General features: G+C 35.8%; 2 protein-coding genes across 4 annotated transcripts; both read right to left on the bottom strand.

Moving 5' to 3' along the window:
• Positions 1-1,984: 1,984 nt before the first annotated feature.
• On the bottom strand, positions 1,985-7,172 carry LOC129871330 (serine/threonine-protein kinase Aurora-3-like). Of its 3 annotated transcripts, none has more exons than XR_008762238.1 (7): positions 7,028-7,171; positions 4,922-5,273; positions 4,416-4,658; positions 3,687-3,782; positions 2,662-2,876; positions 2,508-2,570; positions 1,985-2,287 (listed from the first exon to the last, which is right to left on the bottom strand). XR_008762238.1 is itself a non-coding variant. In XM_055946228.1 (7 exons), the coding sequence occupies exons 2-7, from the start codon at positions 5,057-5,059 to the stop codon at positions 2,207-2,209; spliced, it is 846 nt and encodes a 281-aa protein (XP_055802203.1). In that variant the 5' UTR covers positions 5,060-5,273; positions 7,028-7,172; the 3' UTR covers positions 1,985-2,206. The 3 variants fall into 3 exon arrangements, 2 of the variants coding, with proteins under 2 accessions (XP_055802203.1, XP_055802202.1); XM_055946228.1 differs by having other exon boundaries at positions 2,508-2,581; positions 2,663-2,876; positions 7,028-7,172; XM_055946227.1 differs by having other exon boundaries at positions 2,508-2,566.
• Positions 7,173-8,526: 1,354 nt separating this feature from the next.
• On the bottom strand, positions 8,527-21,940 carry LOC129870048 (magnesium-chelatase subunit ChlD, chloroplastic). The gene is made up of 15 exons (XM_055944627.1): positions 21,583-21,940; positions 17,418-17,596; positions 16,806-16,890; positions 16,406-16,722; positions 16,029-16,152; positions 15,071-15,163; positions 14,539-14,634; positions 12,886-13,041; positions 12,491-12,691; positions 12,217-12,372; positions 11,447-11,554; positions 10,511-10,645; positions 9,764-9,922; positions 8,858-8,978; positions 8,527-8,767 (listed from the first exon to the last, which is right to left on the bottom strand). Exons 1-15 carry the CDS (start codon positions 21,865-21,867, stop codon positions 8,682-8,684), a joined length of 2,301 nt encoding a protein of 766 aa, XP_055800602.1. The 5' UTR covers positions 21,868-21,940; the 3' UTR covers positions 8,527-8,681.
• Positions 21,941-22,501: the final 561 nt, after the last annotated feature.

Genomic DNA, 22,501 nt, shown 5'->3' with positions numbered 1-22,501 from the left:
AGTGATAAGGGTAATATTAAAAAAAAAAAAAAAAACTTCTTTAGATTTGCTAAAATGGATAAGTAAAAACATTTTATAAGAACCAAGTAAAATAGAATAGAGGGAGTATGCCTAAGAAAAAAAGAGTGTTTTGGAAGAAATCTCAAAATAAATTTATTAATTATTATGCTTTGACTAAATTTGTCTCACTAGACATAAGATAAATGAGATGATAAGAGAATTTTCCTTTTACTTGTCACAATTTTCTTTTTGAGAGTCAAATAATATAAATTTTGATTAATATTTTAAGATAATTTTTTAATCATATTGTACTTTTCGTATAGGTTTTAAATATCTAAATTTTTATTTTAAAATATTGAATTAATGTAATCTAATTTAGCTTTGAAACTTAGTCAAATTGACTTTTGAAAAATGCAACATGACAACTAAAAAGGAACTAAGAAAATAGGATTTACTTTATATTAATTACTTGACATAAACATGATCTAACATGTAGATTGCACCCCTTTTACCTATATATAAATTCACTTGCATTCACTTCAAATATCAAAGCAACAACTATTGAAGAAATCAAAATGGCCTCTTTTTTTACTCCATACTTTTTCCTTTTAGTACTTGTTGCAAACATTTTTAACTTTCAAACCTCTTTGTGTGACCTTAGTGCAGATGAGGCATTAATAACAAGTATATGTAGACAAGTACAAGATATTGAATTTTGCTTAAGCACTTTCAAACAAATTTTACCTATTCATCCATATGTTCCTGATGAAGTAACGCGCGCTACTATTAGTCAATCGTTACAAAATGCTAACGACAATCGTGCCTTCATACAGAAAGCTAAAGCACAAGCAAAAGACAGAGACACAAGATTTGTTTACTATTTGTGACAAAAGCTATGAATTGTTGATAAGTTTACTCCAGGATTCTACTCAATCATTAGCTAAAAAGGATTATAATGGCTTGGAACATGACCTTTCTACGTGTCCCAGATTTGTGAGTGACTGTCAAAATGTACTTGGTAGTAAGTCAACACCTGAAATGTTAGATAGAAGTAGGAAACAATTTGATCTTGTATTAATGGCAAAAATTGCTGATGGACTCATTCAGAAATAGATAGTTTATATGATTGTTATAAGTTAATTTGACTTTCTTGAAAGTAGTAGCTAATAAAGAGGAGATTGATATTTTAATAGATCATTCTTAATCATTTTTTTTTTTGTTCCTTACTCGGTGTCTGGTATTCACATTGGAGTCCGACTATATTGAACCCGAGACCTCTGATTAAGGGAAGAACAACCCCATCCACTGCATCACATTCTTATCATTTTCATTTCAACCTTAGCATATTCTTTTAGCCTACTTGTTAGATTTTTTTTCTCCACAACTACTCATTTATTACCTTTTGTGATATAATTAATAAGATCCATTTTAGCAAATCTAAAGAAGCTTATTTTTTTTTAATATTACCCTTACCACTAATAACTAAATAAAGTAATTTAGATTTCCAAAGCATAATTAATAAGGATAATTTCATAAAACGAACTCCTAATGAATAATTTCTTGCAAGCCATTAGTTTTGTTAAAATTCATGTCAATTTAGAACCTATTCACCAACAAAGATTATGGTGGGGAGGATCCCTTGACCAAAGGTCTCGAGCTCGAACTCTGAGTATGAAAAAAATCTCATTAGGGCATATTTCCCCCTTAAATGGGTCTTCACGCAATGTGAATCCTAAGTCTGATGTTTTGTATCACATCAGAGCCTCATATCTAATAATAAGTACATATTGCATAGACATTCAGTGGCCAACAGGTCATGAACTCAGTTTAGGTGTCTCTAAATGAACCTTTTTTGACAAGTTTAGGAGATTTTCTACACATTCAGCCTATTTTAATTGTTTGTTTTCATGTTCTTGTGCTTGTAATTGATAGACCATATCAATTTGATGTATCCTTGTACTTTGGTTTCAAAGTTAACAGAACATCAAGTAAGGTCATTTATATAAATGATACACAAATATTTATACGAAACTATATCAATGTCACACCAACAAAGCTTCACACTCCATCTGATACAAACTATTGAAATCAAGATGATTACATCTCATATTATGTGACTTGAAACAACAAACATTGAGTGATCTGCCACTTTCACTAGACAGGGCTTTAACTAAACGATGCGAATGGAGAGACTCAGATTACAGTGTCATATGACATTCTTAATTATCCAAGGGTGCTCCATGATCTTTTGAAGAGAGAGCCTTTTCGAAGAATCCTTCACAAGAAGCTGCAAAGGGCAAAGGTAAACCATCAGAAAGGAGTGCAGCCAGTGGAAAAAACCGGAAATCTATAAAAAGTAACTTGACTTATATGTGCAGTATTATACACGAAGGGTGTTCAACCAACCACCCTTAAGTCTATGCAGTTGCGCCAGTGCTGTGCAACTATTGCATGTCGTTTTTTTCTTCTTACAGAGCTAAAGCATAGACAAGTACTAAACAATATACCTGGCTAATGAGATTCTTAGCTTCAGCAGATACATCAGGTGTTGAAGGGAAGCTGAGGTCTACCTTCATAATTCCATAATACTCTTGAGTTAGTAGTACGTCTTGAATTTCCAAGTAACGGTTACAAGATGAAAAGAAGCAGAGGAATTGCTACCTTCTGAATGTGTCGGTCTGTCTCTCAGCCTCAAATGGAGGCACACCATATAAAAACTCATAGCAAAGGATCCCCAGGGTCCAATTGTCAACTGCATAATCATGAGCTTTGTTCTCCACCATTTCTGGTGCTAAGTAGTCCAGAGTTCCGCACATTGTATGTCTCTTGCTTCTAGATTGTACAGACCACCCAAAGTCTGCAATCTTCAAGCGACCCTGCATTTCATGTGATAATCAAAATAATATTTCATTCTTGTTATGCAGTGTGTCAATAATTCCCGGATTGGTTTTAGCTGCAGTTGTTGGACAATTGAATCCAATGCTAATTGACATGCCCATTAAACAAGTTTTCAATATGTTAGCAGGGCCGTCCTAAGCACTACATCATATACATAATCTTAATAGGATCATCCTAATAAGTGTTCCGTTATGTATCGTTTTATTAGAATACACTTACAGATAGACTTCCACGGTCCCAATTGTCATTATCCTAGTTGACTATTCATAGGGAAAAGAAGATTTGAATCAGCTGTTATATTAGAGCTCAATGAATGGTAAACTAAGCTGTAATTGTATGTTCATCTCTAGCAAAGTTTAACAATTGGAAAAAGCCAGGGAGTCTTGTTACTTTATTAACCGCTGCAAGAATGAAGAAACAGCTCAAAAAAATGAAAGTAAGTTATTACATGCCAATCTTCAGCTTTAAAATTCAGTGACTAAAGGCATTCTGTCCATCAACAAGAAGGAACAGTCAGAACTTCCTTGTATTCCACTGTTGTCTCTAAACAAACATTGAAAACTAAAGTTGAATCGTATTTTGCTCCTCAGAAATTAGTTTTTATATCAGTGTTTCCAAATTAAAGGGTGGACTGTTCAAACTGTTTTCTCCAATAAAAACACAACTATAACTTTCAAATTAGCCATATATATATATATACTGTTTTCATTTTTCTTCTTTCTAGGAAATGGTGCTAATAAAACTTAGCAGACGTGGCGAAGGAAGACAATTAGTTATCAAGATGTTACCTCATGATCAAGTAACAGGTTTTCTGGCTTTATGTCCCTGTGAATGACATGCTTCTCATGACAGTACGCCAAAGCTTGTGTGAGACTTGCAATATACTACACCAGAACCAACCAAAGTATCAAAGGTCAAAAAACAAGCCTAAAGCAACAGGAAAGAAGTTGAACACTAACAATAATGTTTTCTACATAAATGTAATTATGAGTTCGACTATTATATAAATGATGTCCAGATAAATTCTGGAGTCATAAAAAAGACTAGTATTAAACAACAATATTAGCTTATTTTTCAACATTAACCACAAAATAAATAACATAAAATGAAAAAAACAGCAACTGAAATGCAACCCAAAATTGCACCATCTTTCAAGGAAAGTACTTGAAAGACCATACCTTACATGTCATATAGTAATAGATAACGAAAGAACTGAATCTCTATCCTTTTTTTTAGGTTCGGGGGAAGAGACAATCAATTAAAAGCTAACAACAAAACTACGCCTCAATTCCAAGCTAGTTGAATCAGCAATGAGAATCTCATAATCCATTTCACTTCATTTGTACCCGTTTCATTCAAATATTCAATAATATGGAGCTTTCCAACACTAGAATCAATGAATATATGCTTATAACAAATTACATAAAACACAGAAACAAATCATTATACTGCAAATGAACTATATGCTTTTGTTTCAAATCTTATATAGGGAGAGCAAGCAATAGGATGTGACATACTATGGCAGCTTGTTTCTCAGGAAGGCGACCAGTCTTCCTCAGCTCCCTATACAGCTCACCACCATGAGCATACTCCAAAATCAAGTAAATCCGCTCCTCATCATGAAACCAACCATATAGCCTCAGTACATTGGGATGGCGAAGACTCGTTTGAATCTCCATTTCCCTCCTAAGTTGATGATGCAACCTGTATTTCTCTATTTGCTCCTTGAATATCACCTTCAACGCCACTATAAATCCACTCTGCTCCTCCACATTGTCCCCCCCCCAAAAAAAATCAATTTCATCAAAACCCACCAAGCTAAAATTTCAACTTATGGATTCTAAATCTAATACCGACACATATTTAAATTATTATTTTTGTTACTATAGATACATGATTTGAGCAAAAGTTACTGAATTCGACCTAACTCATATTACGTACTTCTAGCTCCGGTTCCTGAATCTAATACGCATAATGGAGAAACGATAATCATAAAAAAACTATATATAGTGATTGAGATTACCTTAACTTCACGGGCGAGATATACACGGCCGAATTTGCCTTTTCCGAGGGGTTTTCCGATCTCGAAATCATTGAGGGACCATTGTTTTTTAGGGTTTTTTGGTGGTTGTTTAGGAGGTTTTAGAGATTTGGAAGCCATTTCTGCAAGTGATTTTGGAGAAATACACTGTAAATTCAAATTTGGGTTTTTTGGAGGGAATTTACGGATTTTGAAATTTGAAACGGGTTGTTGGGCTGATGAAAACGAATCGGGTCGAAAAGTCCAATCCAATTTCTATTTCGGGCTGGGCTGAAGTTATATGCTACTCCATAGTCCATCCACTTTACAAGGGCTTTTAACACCGTCGATCAAACTACATAATTATACAAATATTTCAATTATAATATTAATTCACTCTATTGTTGAAATAATTATATATAAAAGAGCGAATACATAATAAACCTGAAAATAAATGTTCTTTTTAATTCGCTCCACTTTATTTCCACTATTACTTTTCTTCATTTTTTTTTCTTAAATTACTGACAAAATATCTCAGGATGAGTGATGCACAGTTCGAAACTACATGAGTGATGCACTTACCCTTCTCCTTTAAATATCAGGTTTCTATTTGTGTATGAGTTGGAAAACTCGTGACGTGATCATACCCATACATCACACATTGTGCTCTTAACACTAGACCAAAGGCCCTGGTGATCGGACAAATACTTTTAATTTTCTTTTTAAAAGTGGTGTCCTAACCAGCCTGTGCGCACCTTGCACTCCATAAAGAACTTGTTGCCTCCCACAAGCAAAGGAACCGGACAACTCTCTGTCTTTATCCACCCATATTCCTTTATTCATCTTGTTCCTCCTTTCTTTTCTCTTTGAGCGCTTGTGTATTTGTTCATTAACTAAGTGAGAAAACAAAAGTACATCCATGTCTAAAGTTGTAGGGATTCTAGGAGCTCTACAATAGATTCAGCTTGTTAAAATTTTTCATTCTACACCAAAAGCAAACAAAAGAAATATGGTTAGTCTTTATTCTCTGAATGTGATTGTGTTTGTGCTCAAAGCACCTCCAGTTCCTCTCTTTCTATGTAACATCTAACAGTTGAAAGACCACCATTTCAGGGGCATTCATGCAGGACCTATCAACTATCAGGATGCTTGGCTATCTACACTAATCTCGCATGGATATGAGTTGGAAGAAACGTGTAAGAAGGATGAAATTAATTAATTAGAGGTTAGAAATTTCTTATAAGAACAAGTTATCATATTTATACTAAGAGAAAATCTTTTGCAGTTACCATAGCAACTTCCTGGATGATAATTAAGATGGCAGAAATCTCCTGGGGACATTCAAGTATTCAACATACGTGACAAAAGCCAGATTTTGTTTACAACTACACCTCAGTCGCAAATAAGTTATGGTCATCTACATCTCAGTTGTTTCAAACATATCTTTCTGTCAGATTTGAAGTTCAAATAAAACTTTTGTTAAATGACTAGTTCTTCCAGTTATTCGCGAAATTATATGTGTACATTGGAGCGACTAATAAACAGTTGGCGGCTTGCCTTGCTAACCTAAAATAAGTCAGAAAGCAAGAATTTCAGTTTATATAGAAACACAAGGGCCTAATGCATTCATAAGCAATAGGGAAACTACAAAAAGAAAAAAGGGAATGCACACTATCGAATGACTAAAAGAAATGTGCGATACATAAAATCAGTTAATCGAGAAGAAGAGGAAGTTTTACTCATAAGAAAGAAAGCACATGTTCAATCAATCACAGTTGAAGTTAAAGAGTCTTTCAGTGTAGTCTACTTAGACAATACATTATACAAGGTCTAAATAAACTATCAGCCTCTTCATAACATGTTTGTTCAAGTCTCAAGGCATGGGCTACATACACTACACTAAACCTAAAGTCCTGAACAAGGGCGGCTCAACCCTAAAGCCACCTTTAATCCCCAATAAATAAGGGCCTCCAAAGAACCAAAAATCCTCCAAATTCAGTTCGCCCAAATACGAAAACATACAGAAGATGCACAAAAAGGAAATGAATTCGACCGATTAAACGAAGAACCAAAAGAAGTGAGCAGACAAAAGACGAAGAAGATACATACCTACATACATAAAAGAGACAACAAGATCTCTACACACCCATTGCTGATTTGAGAGGAAAGCAAAAGAGGGAATATTGTGTTGAGAGAGGGAAGAGAAAGGGAAATGAAGTTGGGTTTGTGAAAGAGCACATTTGATTGTTTTGGTCTTGTGGAGAAGATTATTTATCTGGGCTCAAGTCCAAATCTAACAAAAATTATGAAAAAATTTAAGAAAATATTTATAAATTATATTTTAATAAATATTTTTATTTATAACATAATTTAAAAGTAGTATATCTATATTCGGGTCGGTTTGGGTTCGTTTTGATTTTTTTTAGTTAAAACCAAACCAACCCTATAATGGTCGGGTTTTTTTTCCAAACATCAAACCAAACCACTAGTCGGGTTTTTTTCGATTTGGTTCGGTTTGTCGGTTTGCCCTGTACAGCCCTAATGATTGTTATAAGTTAATTTTTCTTTCTTGGAAGTTAGTAGCTAATAAAGAGGAGATTGATATTTTAATAGATCATTCTTAATCATTTCTTTTATTTGGTTTCTCACTTGGTATTTGGTATCCACATTGAAGTCCGATTATATCAAACCTCAAACTTCTGATTAAGGAATGAACAACCCCATCCACTGCATCACATTCTTATCATTTTCATTTCAACCTTAGCATATTCTTTTAGCCTACTTGTTAGATTATTTTTTTTCCACAACTACTCATTTATTACCTAATCAATTCGAATTTGGATCTTCACATGTCGGTGGTTTTTAACCATATGCATTTTGCTAGGAAGTTGGTAATGAGCCTCAGAACATATCACATTTACAAAGAATGTACATCAAATTGGCAGTCTCGGGTTCTTATTTAAACTAATGTAAGTAAGGAAAGACATAAGGAAAATGAATTGAGAATGAATTTCACGACTGTTTTTCTGTAGTTAGATGGATCTGGCAGCACTCAATGGCGTAGCCACATAAAGGGAAGGATGATCAATTGGACATCCTTAATCGAAAAATTACACTATGTATATGTTTTCTTTATTTTCAACCTTCTGCATTCTTAACGAAATTCCTAGATTCACTACTGATTGCACTTGATACAATGAGAGGATTTTGTCCATTCTTTTAATTTTTTTTATTATTCTTTTACCCCTTTTCCGAAATGCTACCTCATAACAACATCGTTTGAGGTAGCCTTCGTAAAAATGGATGTACGAATTATTCAAAGTATAACAATAGGAATTTGTAATCTTGAATATAAGATAAAGCTACCTACTACATTAGGTGAAAGTACCTTAGTTATTCATTAGATTCTTTCCGAGGGTTTGGGTTTTTATTTTGGTCATATACCTAGATAGCCCATTAAAATTGACACTAAATCAGAATTCTCGTGAAAATAGACGAATATATGAGATTATACTGACCAGTACATTTGTAGGTTAGACACCAAAGTGGTGGTGGTCCCCTAAAAAATAGTGACAAAGTTGTTCCTTTGAAACCAAAATAGATGCCCAAAAGAAGAATCTTCATTATCCTGATTGCACATTTGAAAGAAAAAAAGTTCAATTACAACAACAAAAAATGAGAATTTTCAAGTATGCTCATAAATCCTCTCAATACTCTATTATCAAAAACAGCATTTACAATTATATTTGATCCTAGTTTCAAGTCAAGATTCCTTTAATGTTGATAATGCATCTTTTGTTGCTGCAGATATCACAGCATCTGAAGCATTTGGCAAATAATAGTACTTCCCTGGGAAACCAACAATTCAGAAGACAATTTGTCAGATATAGTAGTAGCATTTGGAAGAAGTAAATGAAACAAAACTAGTAGACAACAAACCTTGAGCTACTCTCGCGATTTCTTTGGCAAAACCTGTGGAAACAAACTTATTTTCTGTATCTATGATGAGGAGAGACATTCCTGCTTTGTATATTTTACCAGCCACCTCGAGAATTTCATCCTACAAAAGCAATGCAATAAACTTTCAAAAAATATTGACGGTCAAGAAAGCGTGGCGACCTGTTCCTCTTAAAGAAAGGCGGATGTAGCATAGGTTCAATTGGGTTCAAGTGAACCCAACATTACAAAGCATCAATACAACAACGTAACTATGTCTCAGTCCCAAACAAATTGGATGGGGTTGGTTATATGGATCCCCACTAGCCATGTAATATTACAAAGCACCGATATATGTGAAAAATCACTAAATATTTAACAAATATTAAATTCTAAACACATAATTCTAAAAGCACAATGAGTTCAGTGATAAGAATCATAAAGGTTGAACTAATCAAGCTTAAAGCTTATGTCTTTTAACCTTACATTTGACCACTGCTTTGAATCTCGTAGAAATCTCAAATTTAAGCACACCTCTTTGTTGCTTCAAAACCTAAACTTAGCCAAATTGTGCCTTTAAGGTGAAATAATCGATGCCAGTAGTGCTTTTACCCATTGTCCATTTAATATAAATTTGGAGGAAATAATTCTTAGTTCATCAACTTGAAAATTCAAGCATGTAAGCAGACACTACAGACAAGGCGATCTGTTTCTGACAGAACGTCACTTTGACAAAAACTCGAGGCAAGTTATGTAGCCTTTACAACCATGAGAAATCACTTATCTTGTGTGGAAACCTGAGGTATAGGTGTAACTTGGAGAAGGCTTTTCTAATTTCAAGTCAAAATAAGCAAATGTATTTCACGTAGGGTACCAAGGAATTTAAAGAATGTAAATTTGGTTATTTACCTTCAACTCTTGAGCAGAAGGCCTGGGTACATCGGAAGCTTCAGCATCAGGATCATTGGATCTTTTAAGAGATATGTTAGCTCTACCATCCGTAATTGCAACAATCATGATACGTCCAACATCACCACTCTTTTCTGCATTCATCCCAACTCTAACTGCCTGAAAAAGGTTAGCTAAAGCAATCACATAACAGAAATCATCAAAATTAGAAAATTCCTTAGCCAAAGCTGCAGCAATCTTGAGGTTAATTAGAAACAAAAGGTAGAATGCAAGAATGCAACCTTCTGTGCAAATGAGTATATTGTTTGGCCTGTAGGTCATGTAACCAAGTTTTAAAAGTGTGTTTTGCCAGTCATCGACAAGGCTATGTATGTTGACGCCTCAATACACCAAGCAATTGGGAAGCCTTGAGCTTTGTCTGTTATAGGAGTTGCTTTCCACAACATACAAAATTGACTCTGTAGAATTGAAATTCCCAAGGGATACTAATCCAATTCTAAACGTAATTTTTTTCTTAAGTTTTCAAATTTTACTTTAAGTGTACTTAATTTAAGCTTATCTGTGTTTGTCTTAGTCAACCAAGATCATCTGAATGGGGCCAATTCTTCTAAATAATGGAATTAAACATGTATGTGCTATGTCTGTATAAACCAAAGAAATTACAATCACACATTCTCCAGGCTAAATTAAATTGAATAAAAAGTCTGATATCATCTGCAGCACTAGAAACTGACCCAATTCACATACCGTTGTAAGCCCATGAGCAAGGGGAGAACCCCCGCCACAGGGAAGTTTTTCAAGACGATTTCTTGCCATCGATATTGACCTAGAAGGTGGCAACAAAACTTCAGCAGCATCTCCTCGGAAGGGAATGATACAGACCTGTACAAAGTTTTCATTAAAAATAGTAAGAAATTTCCTATGGTCTCCCCAAATAATCCATGCCAAGGAGACAAGCTCATCGATACCATCAGCTGGAAGTTAAACCAATAAGGAAAAGAAAGAGATTGAGAAAAGGATTAAATCAATGGACTGTAGTCACAAAGAATCTAAAAAGGAGAATGGCTGATAAGTAGATGACTAAAGGAATTTTTACTTAGTTTAGAGAACAAAGCAACCGCTTCAGGTATATGCAACAAGTGCATATATGAAAAAATCACTATATGGCAAGAACATGAGATTTACTTCAGTACTATAATCTTTTACAAGCTGGCTGTTACAGATCACTCACTAGCTGTTTTCCGTCTTAAATAACATTCTGTTACTCTTTTGATTTGCAAGTGAAATAAAACACCAAGGACGTATCTACTGACTAAACTATTCAGGGCTCAGACCCGTTATGAAGTTAGAAAGAAATGCTTAACTAATATTTCGGTCCATGATCCAACTAAGATTCTCTCTCTCTCTCTCTCTCTCTCTCTCTCTCTCTCTCTTTGTTCCCCACTCTCACTTAAATGTATGTTAGTTTTCTCTATTTCTTTCCTATTCAACCTCGATGATTAAATAATTTACTACATTAGAACCCGAGTCTAAGTTAACAATTTAACATATAACGAAGCAAAATACTATTTGCTGCTGGTGGACAGAGAGACAATTTTAGAAACGAATATGACAGTAGTAAAATTTGGGGCAAATATCACATTCAGTGTTAACAGTGAACAGTACTATTAGGACTAAGTTGACCTGATCTCTGCTTGTGTAACTCTCAGCAAGTAGCTTAAGCGCTGCTCCTTTGGCATTCTGCATTCTATTCAATGCCATACTCCCACTAGCGTCAACTACAAATATCACCTGAAAGACACAAATCATCGAGAGCAGGATTTAGTCAATACTTTGTCTACTTGGTTATTTCCTTCAGTAGAAATCTCAAATATCATAACCATGGCTCTCGATATACCAGTTGCTCATTAACCACAAAACAGCTATCAAATATTGAGATTTATTATTTATGTAACAGCTAAGGTACAATGGCTAGCTATTGTGATCAAAGTTTTCAAGATCTGCAAGTTTGAATGAACATGTTCAAAGTCATAATCATGATTCTCAATGTACATTTTCTCATTCACCAAAAATTTTATATCAAATAGTCAACTTTAGATATCAATTAGGATAGCATAGGCAAGATTTAAGAAGCTAATTTGAATAGAAGCGTCTATCCATATTGTGATTGAAGTTTTCAAGATCTGCAAGTTTCAATGAACAATATCAAGTGCGAAGTTAGTATATGTTCCATCATGCCAATCTCTTGCTTCTTTTTCATGATATCAGATGAAAGACCTAGTTCTGTGCTTTGAGGAATAATAAGAATTATAAAGAATGTTTATTTTATTCGCTCTTTATCAAAAAGATTTATAAGGAACGTTGACATATAAGTACCTTAACAAGAACATAGCTTCAAAAGAACATATGAAGACTTCAAGGAGGTAATCAAGAAAAAAGAAAATTAACTTTACCAGAGCTCCTGCTTTGCGTGCCATTCTTTTGGCTCTCATGTCAGTTTTCTCTACATACACCTTCCGAGTATTTTGGACATCCTTTGCTCTTCGTAACTTCTGATATGGCGCAGCAGCTCTTAGAGTTGCATCGACTGCCAATCTCTTCACTGGACCCTGTGTAGGAACTTCCTTGTTAGAAGAGATAACCAAACACTAGTTTGATAAATGATAAATCATTTGTTGTTTACTGTAAACATTAATTTGATCAATTCTTCAAGGGAAAAACAGTAACCTTTGGAAGCATTGGCTTTATATATCGACCTCTATCTTCAGAGAAGATGACATTCTTTGCTCGTCCAGCTTTTCCTTTGCGCCTTTGTGCTTGTTGTGCAAAGAAGAGAAGTTTTTCATCCACTAAACCACCTTCCGCATCGAAAATAAACTCGTCAGGTACTTGATCCTGTTGCTGCTCGTTTTCCTCATCTTTCTCATCCTGTTAACAAATTAAAAAGTCTGGTCAAAGAGATCAATCCACCCCCCCCCCTTTCCTCCCCTCCCAGCATCTTGTTGGTTGGGGAAGAAAGGAGAGAGTAGGTAATGAACCCCCTACCCCCACCCCACCTCCCCTCCCCAGCCGCACCACCAAAAGAGAGAGAGCCGAGAGAAAAACATTTATTGTCAACAAACCTCTTGATCTTCTTCTTCTTCTTTTTCTTCTTCGTCGTTCTGCTCTTCTGAAGAATCTTGATTTTGGGGAGGGGGAGGGGAAGGAGGAGGCGGCTGGTTTTGCTGGTCTGGTGGATTTTCCATTATACTTGAACGTGGAAGAATGACCAGCTCTACCTGCATCACTGGATTTATTAGAATAATGCTGAATCACTTGCCAAGGAAAAAGTCTTCTGGATTGACAAGCAAAGCCAAAAAACAGACTAACAGATGCAACCTTACTGAGAAGCATGATGTGGAAGCAAAGCTGCCTGAGGGTAAGGAATATTAATTTACAAATTGATATGAGATGGGATGCTTATTACCAATAGCAATCTCATCCAAGAAACATGTTAGAAAATTGGTTCCACTATGTTGTCCATTCAGCTAGCTTAATTCCACAACTAATTAATGAAAGGGAGAGGGTCTCATCCAATCTGGTATTTAACACCAGTGATTCAAGATGTCACGAGGTTATGAAATAAATCAAGTAACAAAATAATTATTACAACAATCCAACTCCTTTCCAAATAGTGAAAACACATCATATTAAAGTGTGCGCAGTTGATGAAGAAATTTGAACGTAGCACAGAGTTTTATACTTTGAACCTTTTCAGAACTACAAGAAGGTCATAGTGAACTCAAGGAAAATCATGTTACTAACTTCCTCATAATTTTACATGCAGAAATTTAAATGCAGCAAGGAACTTCTTTTTCCAAAAGAATTTTGTATCTCTAGCAGAATCAACGCTATGAGCCCCATCGACTAAATAGTACAGCAACAATATGGGCTCTACTCTTGAAAATAAGGATATGGATAATTTTTTTTTTAGAGTAATATCATCAACTGAAGCCCTCAAAATCAAAATAACATAAACCAAGATATCCAGAAGGAAGGGAGAAATCAACAAGGTCAACTGCTACTCTTTTCTTAATATCAAAAAAGAAAATTAATTAATAATTATGCCTCAAGTAGCTCATAATCATTATGTTATGTTCTCCAAATAGCATCAATTTAAGAACAAGAAACACCAAGAGACAGACAGAGAACTGAAGCATGTCTGTGTGAAGTTTTTGCCAAGGATTAGTGTGCGAAGCCAGATATACGATATCAAAATTCAGACAACAAAGAATTGAACAAAACAATATTGTACCTGTGTACCCGATACTGCATCCAATGAATAAAATAATGAATAGTCGTTGTTTAACGGTGTTGTCAAATGCACGCTTAATCCCTGAAGCGAGGCTCAAAACTTGTTGAGCGCTTCGCCTTGCTAAATGTGCGCTTCAATGTCGTCATCAAGGTTCTACGACATACTTTTCCTTGCCAGCCTCTTCTGAAGAAGCGACACTAAACAATTGATATTTCACTTTATTGTAATTCTTTTTCAATTTCTTTGTTCATATATTTGTCATTCATGCTTAAATTATTAGTCTTGGATCACAATCTATATATTTGTATTTTTCTCCCTTTGAATCTTTTCTCATTACGCCCACGCTTTATTTGCGCTGCACTTGAATCCCCAACAAACCTTAGAGAATTTTTGCACTTTTTGCTTTTGATAATACTAGTTGTTTATTTATCTAATAATTTGAGAATACGGTTATGGAAACACCAAACCGGCAAATACTTACAGATTTTTTCAGGTCATCAACATTTACTCTCTCACGTCCATCGATGGCAGCTAAGCATTTGGCTACACGAGCAGCATATAGTTCAGCTCGGTGCCCCTGGTATTCGAATAATGGATAATTGAATAAGTATGTATGTACGTTACAAGCAACGTAAAGAAAGCATTGAAAAAGAAGCAGAAATAACCCTATCATTTTCTTTTCTGACTTCAAGTCAATAAAGTCATTGTCAAATATAATGTGGCATCTTTAGTCAGTCTTGAGATAGTGTGAATCAAGATCAGGTTGCACTTATAACTTCTACATGGAAAACTTAAATTCGTTGTATACTATAGTTTTTCTTTAATATTACATTTTATGCCCTATTCTTCTAGGACTTTGAAGAACCCTCTCAACTTAAGATCATAAGATGTCCACAATAGAAGTCTTTCTGTGTACAACGAATTACTTTGATCTTAAGAAAGTTATTCCCAAGACTTAAGCTTCAGTGTAGAGCACTTCAACAGCAATTGAGGAGGATTTCCATATTAAATACCTGACATCCACCACGGATGGCTTCCATGACCAGGTATTTTAGTTGATCTCTACTGATGGTGACATCCTTTAAATACTCCCTTGCCAAAATTATCTGTAGAACAGCTATCAGACCATTGGTTGACACAGGGCAAGTTAAAGTAAGAAAAGCATGTGAGAAATAATATTAATTCACTAATTAAGCAAAATGGCAGGTAATGGAAGTTTTCTGAACTCTTATAGGAATTTATGAATAAATAAACTGTTCTACCCTAAAGGTTAGAGAGTGTAATGTATAATTCCCTCAATAAAGCATGATGTATTGAATACAGAGTAAACAACTTTAGAACTCTTGGCATCAATTGAGATGCTTGCATACATTGCAGCAAGCTAGCATGGTTTCTGGCTTCCAAGATCCTGCTGAAGGGCTGAGAAATGGAAAGAGGTATTCCAAGTGGGTAAGACGGATAAAATGAAGCAAAAGGAAAGTACGTCAGGATGGAGAGAGACACTTGTTCAAAAGAAAGCTTTTTCATATCCTGGGATTGGGCTGGGTGGCTTATCTCCAGGGAGGACGTCAAGAAGATAACAGTAGTGCACAGTAAAATTCAACAGGAAAGAGTTATTGTTAAGACAGAAGGATATACCAAAAAGTTTGCTATAAAACATCTTTAGGTTAAGCTAAGTCTGTCACCACATGCACAATACAAATGAGAGTAACAGAAAGACAGAGGAATTTGTTCAGGTGGATAAGGATCAGTGACAGATTCTTTAGGTTAGGCTAAGTCTGTCACCACATGCACAAAACAAATGAGAGTTACGGAAAGACAGAGGAATTTGTTCAGGTGGATAAGGATCAGTGACAAAGACAAGCATGGTAGAAAATGATGCTGTGTTCTAGCATCTATGTATCATAATCTTCCGAAGCCACTTAATGGTCAATGACCTCGAGTACACGTTCTCTTTTCAGCACATAATACCTGTGTTTTTCCATTGTCTGTTTCTTCATCCACCATTTTAAAAACTTCATTTCTACACTCCTGAAAACGTGTTGCTATGTCTACAGCTGCAACACGATCTTCAAAACTCATTGGAAGATCTGCACTGCAGCAGGATTCTATGATTATTAATTGAAGAAGACAACTGAACCTCTAATGGCTCGTGCAATAGAAAAAGAAGCACAAGGATCATATGCACCTTAGAAATTTCCAGAAACCAGAAATAAGAGTCAAACAAAATGGTAAAAGCTAAAAATATCAGGTTCAAGTATGTTTATACCTAGCCATCGGATTATACACCAAACATAGACGTGTCCTGAAAAGGGTTTTGCATAGTTTTATGAAAGATAATTTTGTACCTTAAATTAATTGCAATACGGTCCAGTAGATGTTCACGAACTGCACCCTCTTCGGGGTTATATGTAGCAATTAGTAGTGGTTTGCATGGATGGCGGAAGCTGATTCCCTCTCTTTCTACAGCATTGACTCCCTCAGTCAATACATTAAGAAGTAGATTACTTATACCTTCATCTAATAGATTGATCTCATCAACATATAAAACTCCTCGATGAGCTTCTGCAAGGAGGCCTGGTTGAAAGACAGTGGTTCCAGATTTCACGGACTCCTCAACATCAACAGAGCCAATCAATCTATCTTCTGTGACACCAAGTGGAATCTACAATACAAATGTATGTAGGAAAATGTAAGAGACAAAAGAACCATCCCTGCGTTAGTTCTAAGTATTTAGTGCAAAATTACCTGAACAAATGGAGATTTAACTATCTGGGTCTTGATATTGCCATCAGCGTCATATTCTACTCTGTCAACTAGCCCGTCTTCCCACCTAAAGGATATCAAATACATTTACTGTTCTCCAAGCAAATAAAAGCAAAGACAGTTCTAAGCATAAAAAGCTTGAATAATCTGGACATCTGAAGTTTATCCGTAGGAATTGTGATGTGTAGAGAAACATTATATGAGCTAGGGTACAAGAAATAGCAGCAATTGAACAGCAGATTTCAACTTAAATGATATCAAAAAAAAATGGATTCCAATGTTAAGGTTGAATATAGATGCAAGCCACGAGTCTAATGCAATCCAGCTCCAAAACACACACTCACCACCTCCTCTTCATGTAAGAACATTCCTTTAGAAACAACAACTTTTGAGAAAGCAAAGCAGCTTGGTATATAAGATAATAGAACTCAGAGTGAACTAGATGAACATAAATTTCTCATAACTAACTTTCAAGAGCCATATCTTGAAGTTCTCTTAATATCTCTTCTACTTCCAACGTTGTTCAAGGTTCTATGTCATGGCATTTTAAATTCCATCTACAATGCGTTATTAATAAAAATTCAGTAAGCTTACTCTTCGGGACAGTTCGGATCAGCATTTGCCATAGAGCCAACAACTACTTCAATTGGTGGCAGAATAGCATGCAACCCACGTGCCATTACAGTTTTAGCTGTTCCACGCTTCCCAGATATTGCAATTCCTCCTATCTCACGGTCAATGGCCCCAAGTAAAAGACCAGTTTTAATAGCATCCTGCATAAAGTTGATTCCAGAATAGACATATTGATGAAAAACTAAGTATCCAATAAAATTAGTATTTTATATTCCTGTCAAACATGTACAAGGGAACTATTTTGCATTTAAACATCAAAAGAGCATTGGATAGAAAGTCAAATTGCATAGTGCAAAGCATAAAAAGTGTACGCCTTCCACAGGCTATAACACGTGTATGGAGAGCATAAAAGCTGAACTAAAAAGAAGCAACTTTTCGTCAAGAGCTGATGAAAGTCACGTCAATATCAGTTCTTAGCATCAGAATTGCTCCATTCAAATGCTTCCTCCCTACTTTGGCATAAGCAAACCTCATTTTCCCCCTACATTTTGCCTTGCCAACGGAAACGGAAAAAACTATCATATCTCCCCTAGCCAGTTCAAAGAAACTCATTAATCAGTCAATCAACTATGGCTCAATCCCAAACTAGTTGAGCTGGATATATGAATCCACAATATTGATTCCTCTCTAGATACATTTCCTTCCAAATACTATATTACTTTTTCTTATAACAAATTCAGATTTTCTCTAAATTCATATTATTCCTCATCTTGATAAAAAAATCTCTTACCGCACTTACAAAAACAAAAAAAGTACTCCAGTGTCACTTGAACGTTATATTCCCAAAAAATTCACCATGTTTCATTTCACAAATTTAGACAAATTCAAATAACAAACCAACTCGGTCACAAAATTCATTGAGGCAAAAGTCCCCCTAGCTGATTAACTAGATCTTTAAAGGTTAAAACAATAAGTGAATGTCTTGGGAAGGTTACAAGTTACAAACAAAGGACTGGTCCTTAAGAGAGATTCCTTGAGGCAAATTGGTATTTTTATGACTTCAAAACAAGCCCCATGCTTGTACATTTCTCGCAACATTAACCTAGATGTTAATCTTTGTCATTCATTAAGAAACATTTGCACTAGTTAGTTTGATGGGGATGTAGATAAACAATTACTACTACAACAACAACAACCACCCAGTGAAATCCCACATCGTAGTGTCTGGGGAGGGTAAAGTGTACGCAGACCTGACTCCTACCAATGTAGGACGGCTGTTTCCGAAAGACCCTCGGCTCAATAGAAGCATAAAAAAGGTCAGACAAGAGTATTAAAAGTAGATAAATAGATAACGAAATAATCAAAACACAAAAAGCAGTATTTATTATTAGATAGTAACATAAATACCATAAATCAAAGTACAAGGAATCATAGTACATTAATACGCCTACGGCTAAGGGGGAGAAATGCCACTATGTGCTAGCCTTCTACCCTAATGTGTGTCCTCCACACCCTCCTATCTAAGGTCATGTCCTCGGTAAGTCGTAAATGCGTCATGTCCTGTCTGATCACCTCTCCCCAGTATTTCTTCGGCCTACCCCTACCTCTTCTGAAACCATTCATGGCCAACCTCTCACATCTCCGCACTGGTGCATCTGGGACTCTCCTCTTCACATGCCCAAACCATCTCAGTCGCGTCTCCCGCATCTTGTCTTCCACCGAGGTCACTCCTATCTTGTCTCGAATAGCCTCATTTCTAATCTTGTCGCTCCTAGTATGCCCACACATCCATCTCAACATTCTCATCTCGGCAACTTTCATCTTTTGCACGTGGGAGACCTTAACTGGCCAACACTCCGCCCCGTATAACATAGCTGGTCTAACCACCACTTTGTAGAACTTGCCCTTAAGTTGTGGTGGCACCTTCTTGTCACACAACACACCGGAGGCGAGCCTCCATTTCCTCCATCCTGCCCCAATACAATGTGTAACATCCTCGTCGATCTCCCCGTCGCCTTGCATTATAGAACCAAGGTACTTAAAACTACTTTTCTTTTGGATGGCTTGGTCCCCGAGCCTAACTTCCGCGCCAACCTCCTGAGGTGTCTCACTGAACTGGCACTCTAGGTACTCTGTCTTGGTCCTACTCAGCTTAAACCCTTTAGACTCCAAGGTGCGTCTCTAATCTTCCAACTTAGCGTTAACTCCGCTACGAGTCTCATCGATGAGGACTATGTCGTCCGCAAAAAGCATACACCATGGCACCTCACCTTGAATTTGTCGCGTCAATACATCCATCACCAAGGCAAATAGAAACGGACTCAAGGCTGATCCTTGATGCAACCCCATCACCACCGGGAAGTGTTCTGAGTCCCCTAGAAGTTACAAAAAAGCATTAAAATCTTATGGAATAACAAATTTTCTTTAGCATTCACACAAGTGACACCAAAGGCGGATCCAAAACTTAAACTTTGATAGGTTCAACCTTAAAGGTTCTTAGCACTAAACTAACTGTACTTTAAAAATTGTGATACCTCTCACCAACATAGATACCGGGCAACTTTATCCACCAAGGCTCAGACATATGGGAAGAAATCACCTAGTATTTTTGCCTCTGATTCGCTGGGATTTGAACCTAAGTCTTCTCAAAATTCAATATTTGTTGAAACTTTAGTAATTTTTCACCTATTTTGTAGAACTGAACCCGTAGCCAACAAACTACATCTTGCACAAAATTTATTCTATTAACACGTCAAGGTAACAACAAACTATTCACAACAACTACAACTACAACTACTACTACATTTTAATCCCAAACAAGTTGGGGTATGCTATATAAATCCACAGTTCTTCCTTTTAAGCTCATTTCATACTTAATATATTTTCACAAGTGGGGTTTGAGGAGTGTAGTGTGTAGGCAGACCTTAGCCCTACCTCATAGAGATAGAAAGGTTGTTTCCCAAAGACCCATCGGCTCAAATAACACATAGATTTAGTATCAACAACAACAACATACTCAAGTGTATTCCCACTTGTGGGGTCTTAGCCCTACCTCGTGGAGATAGAAAGGTTGTTTCCAAAAGACCCTTTGGCTCAAGTAGCACATAGAAATAAGTATCAACAACAACAACAAACTTCGTATATTCTCATAAGTGGGTCTGGAGAGTGTAGAGTGTAACCGAACCTTAAGATTGTTTTCGAAAGACCCATCGGCTCAAGTAACACATAAAAATAAGTATCAACAACATATTCAATGTAATCTCATAAGTGGGGTCAGATAGGTTAGAGTGTACGCTAACCTTACCCACCCCTACCTCGTGGAGATACAAAATATTGTTTTCGAAAGATACATACTACATCTCAGTCCCAATTCCAAAACAAGTTTGGGGAAGCTATATAAATACCCACTTCTTCCTTTAAGCTCATTTCATATAAGAAACAGTCTCTCTACCTCCGGTAGGTATAAGGTCTGCGTATACTCTACCCTCCTCAAACCCCACTTGTGTGATTAAACTACATATATTGTTGTTTTTGAAATTTATTCTATTAACACATCGAGAGAACCTCAAACTAATCATAGATATTTGTTGTATTTGCTACTGAATTCAAACTCTCACTATGTATCGTAATTTTTTGTTAAGTATCACTATATTCTAAGTATCAACAACAACAACATACTCAGTGTATCCCCATAAGTGACGTCCGAAAATGGTAGAGTGTAAATAAACCTTACCCCTACCTCGTGAATAGAAAGGTTGTTTCCAAAGATTCATCAGCTCAAGTAACACATAGAAATAAGTATCAACAATAATATACTTAGTGTATTCCCATAAGTGAGGCCTGGGGAGGTTAGAGTGTATGCAAACCTTACCCACCCCTAACTCATGCAGATAGAAAGGTTGTTTCCAAAAAGACCCACCAGCTCAAGTAACACATAGAGATAAGTATCAATAACAACAACATACTCAATATCTTCCCATAAGTGGAGTCTGGGGAGGTTAGAGTGTACGAACTCAATGTATTCCCATAAGTTGGTTCTGCTGAGGTTAAAGTGTACGCAGAAGTTACCCACCCCTAGTTCACGGAGATAAAAAGGTTGGTTCTTTCAAATTCTCAGCTCAAGTAACACATAGAAATAAGTATCAAACAGTTAAAATAAATAAATTATAGCAAATGTGTATCATACCTGTCCAACAACAGCAGCTAGAGGAAAATACTGTCTACCAAAAGAAACATTCTGGGGTTTCTTTTCAGCTTCTTCTGCTTCAGCAGCAACAACAGCTCCATTAGGTGAATCAATAGTAGCAGTAGCATTTATACTAACCCGAAATCTCAATCGTTTTCGCCTCCCGAAACTACTTGAAGACAGAATTGAGCATGGTTTCAAATATGTGAATAATGTTGAAGATTGAGAACTTGATAATGATGTATATGTTACAGTTGAAGTACAAAAAGATGAAGAAAACACCATTTTTCTTATAGCATTTGAAGAATTTTAGCTCAGAATTTTCAGATGATGAAGAAGAAGAAAGAGTTTACGAGTTGAGTACTTTTTGAGTTTCTGTTATCTATTTTTTTATCTTGTTTGATTTTTCTTGGTTTGATCGGGTCGGGTCGGGTTAAGAGGTCCAAAAATGAATATGGATCCCGCTAAGAGTAAGGAGTGTGGTCATAAATGGGCCACGTATTCACTTGAGGAATAGGCTATATAGAGCTCGTTTGGTATGAGTGATTAGGGATAACTAATTTCAAAATTAGTTTTAAGATAAATTTATCTTTCGAGATTTTAGTTTTGTTATTATCCCACATTGAGGATGGAACAACAATCTTAAAATGATTAATTCAGGGATGGCTTGTTCCTCAAACGACTGAGCTTTAGAAGTTGTAAGGGGGGTTGTTTGGTAGTTGATTAAAATTATGCAGATATTAGTAATGCATGATTTTGTTACGTGGATATTTATGTATTATATTATTGAGAGATTAATTATGTAGAATTTAGTTATTCCATCTTCTATCATATATAAAATGATACATAAATTTCTTTTTAATTTATATTTATATATATTAATTATATGTTAATTTCTAAATTGCAACCAAACATCGGA

This window comes from Solanum dulcamara, chromosome 10, assembly GCF_947179165.1.
Source record: "Solanum dulcamara chromosome 10, daSolDulc1.2, whole genome shotgun sequence".
NCBI classification, from domain to species: Eukaryota; Viridiplantae; Streptophyta; class Magnoliopsida; order Solanales; family Solanaceae; genus Solanum; species Solanum dulcamara.
This window is presented reverse-complemented; position numbering and strand designations above follow the sequence as displayed.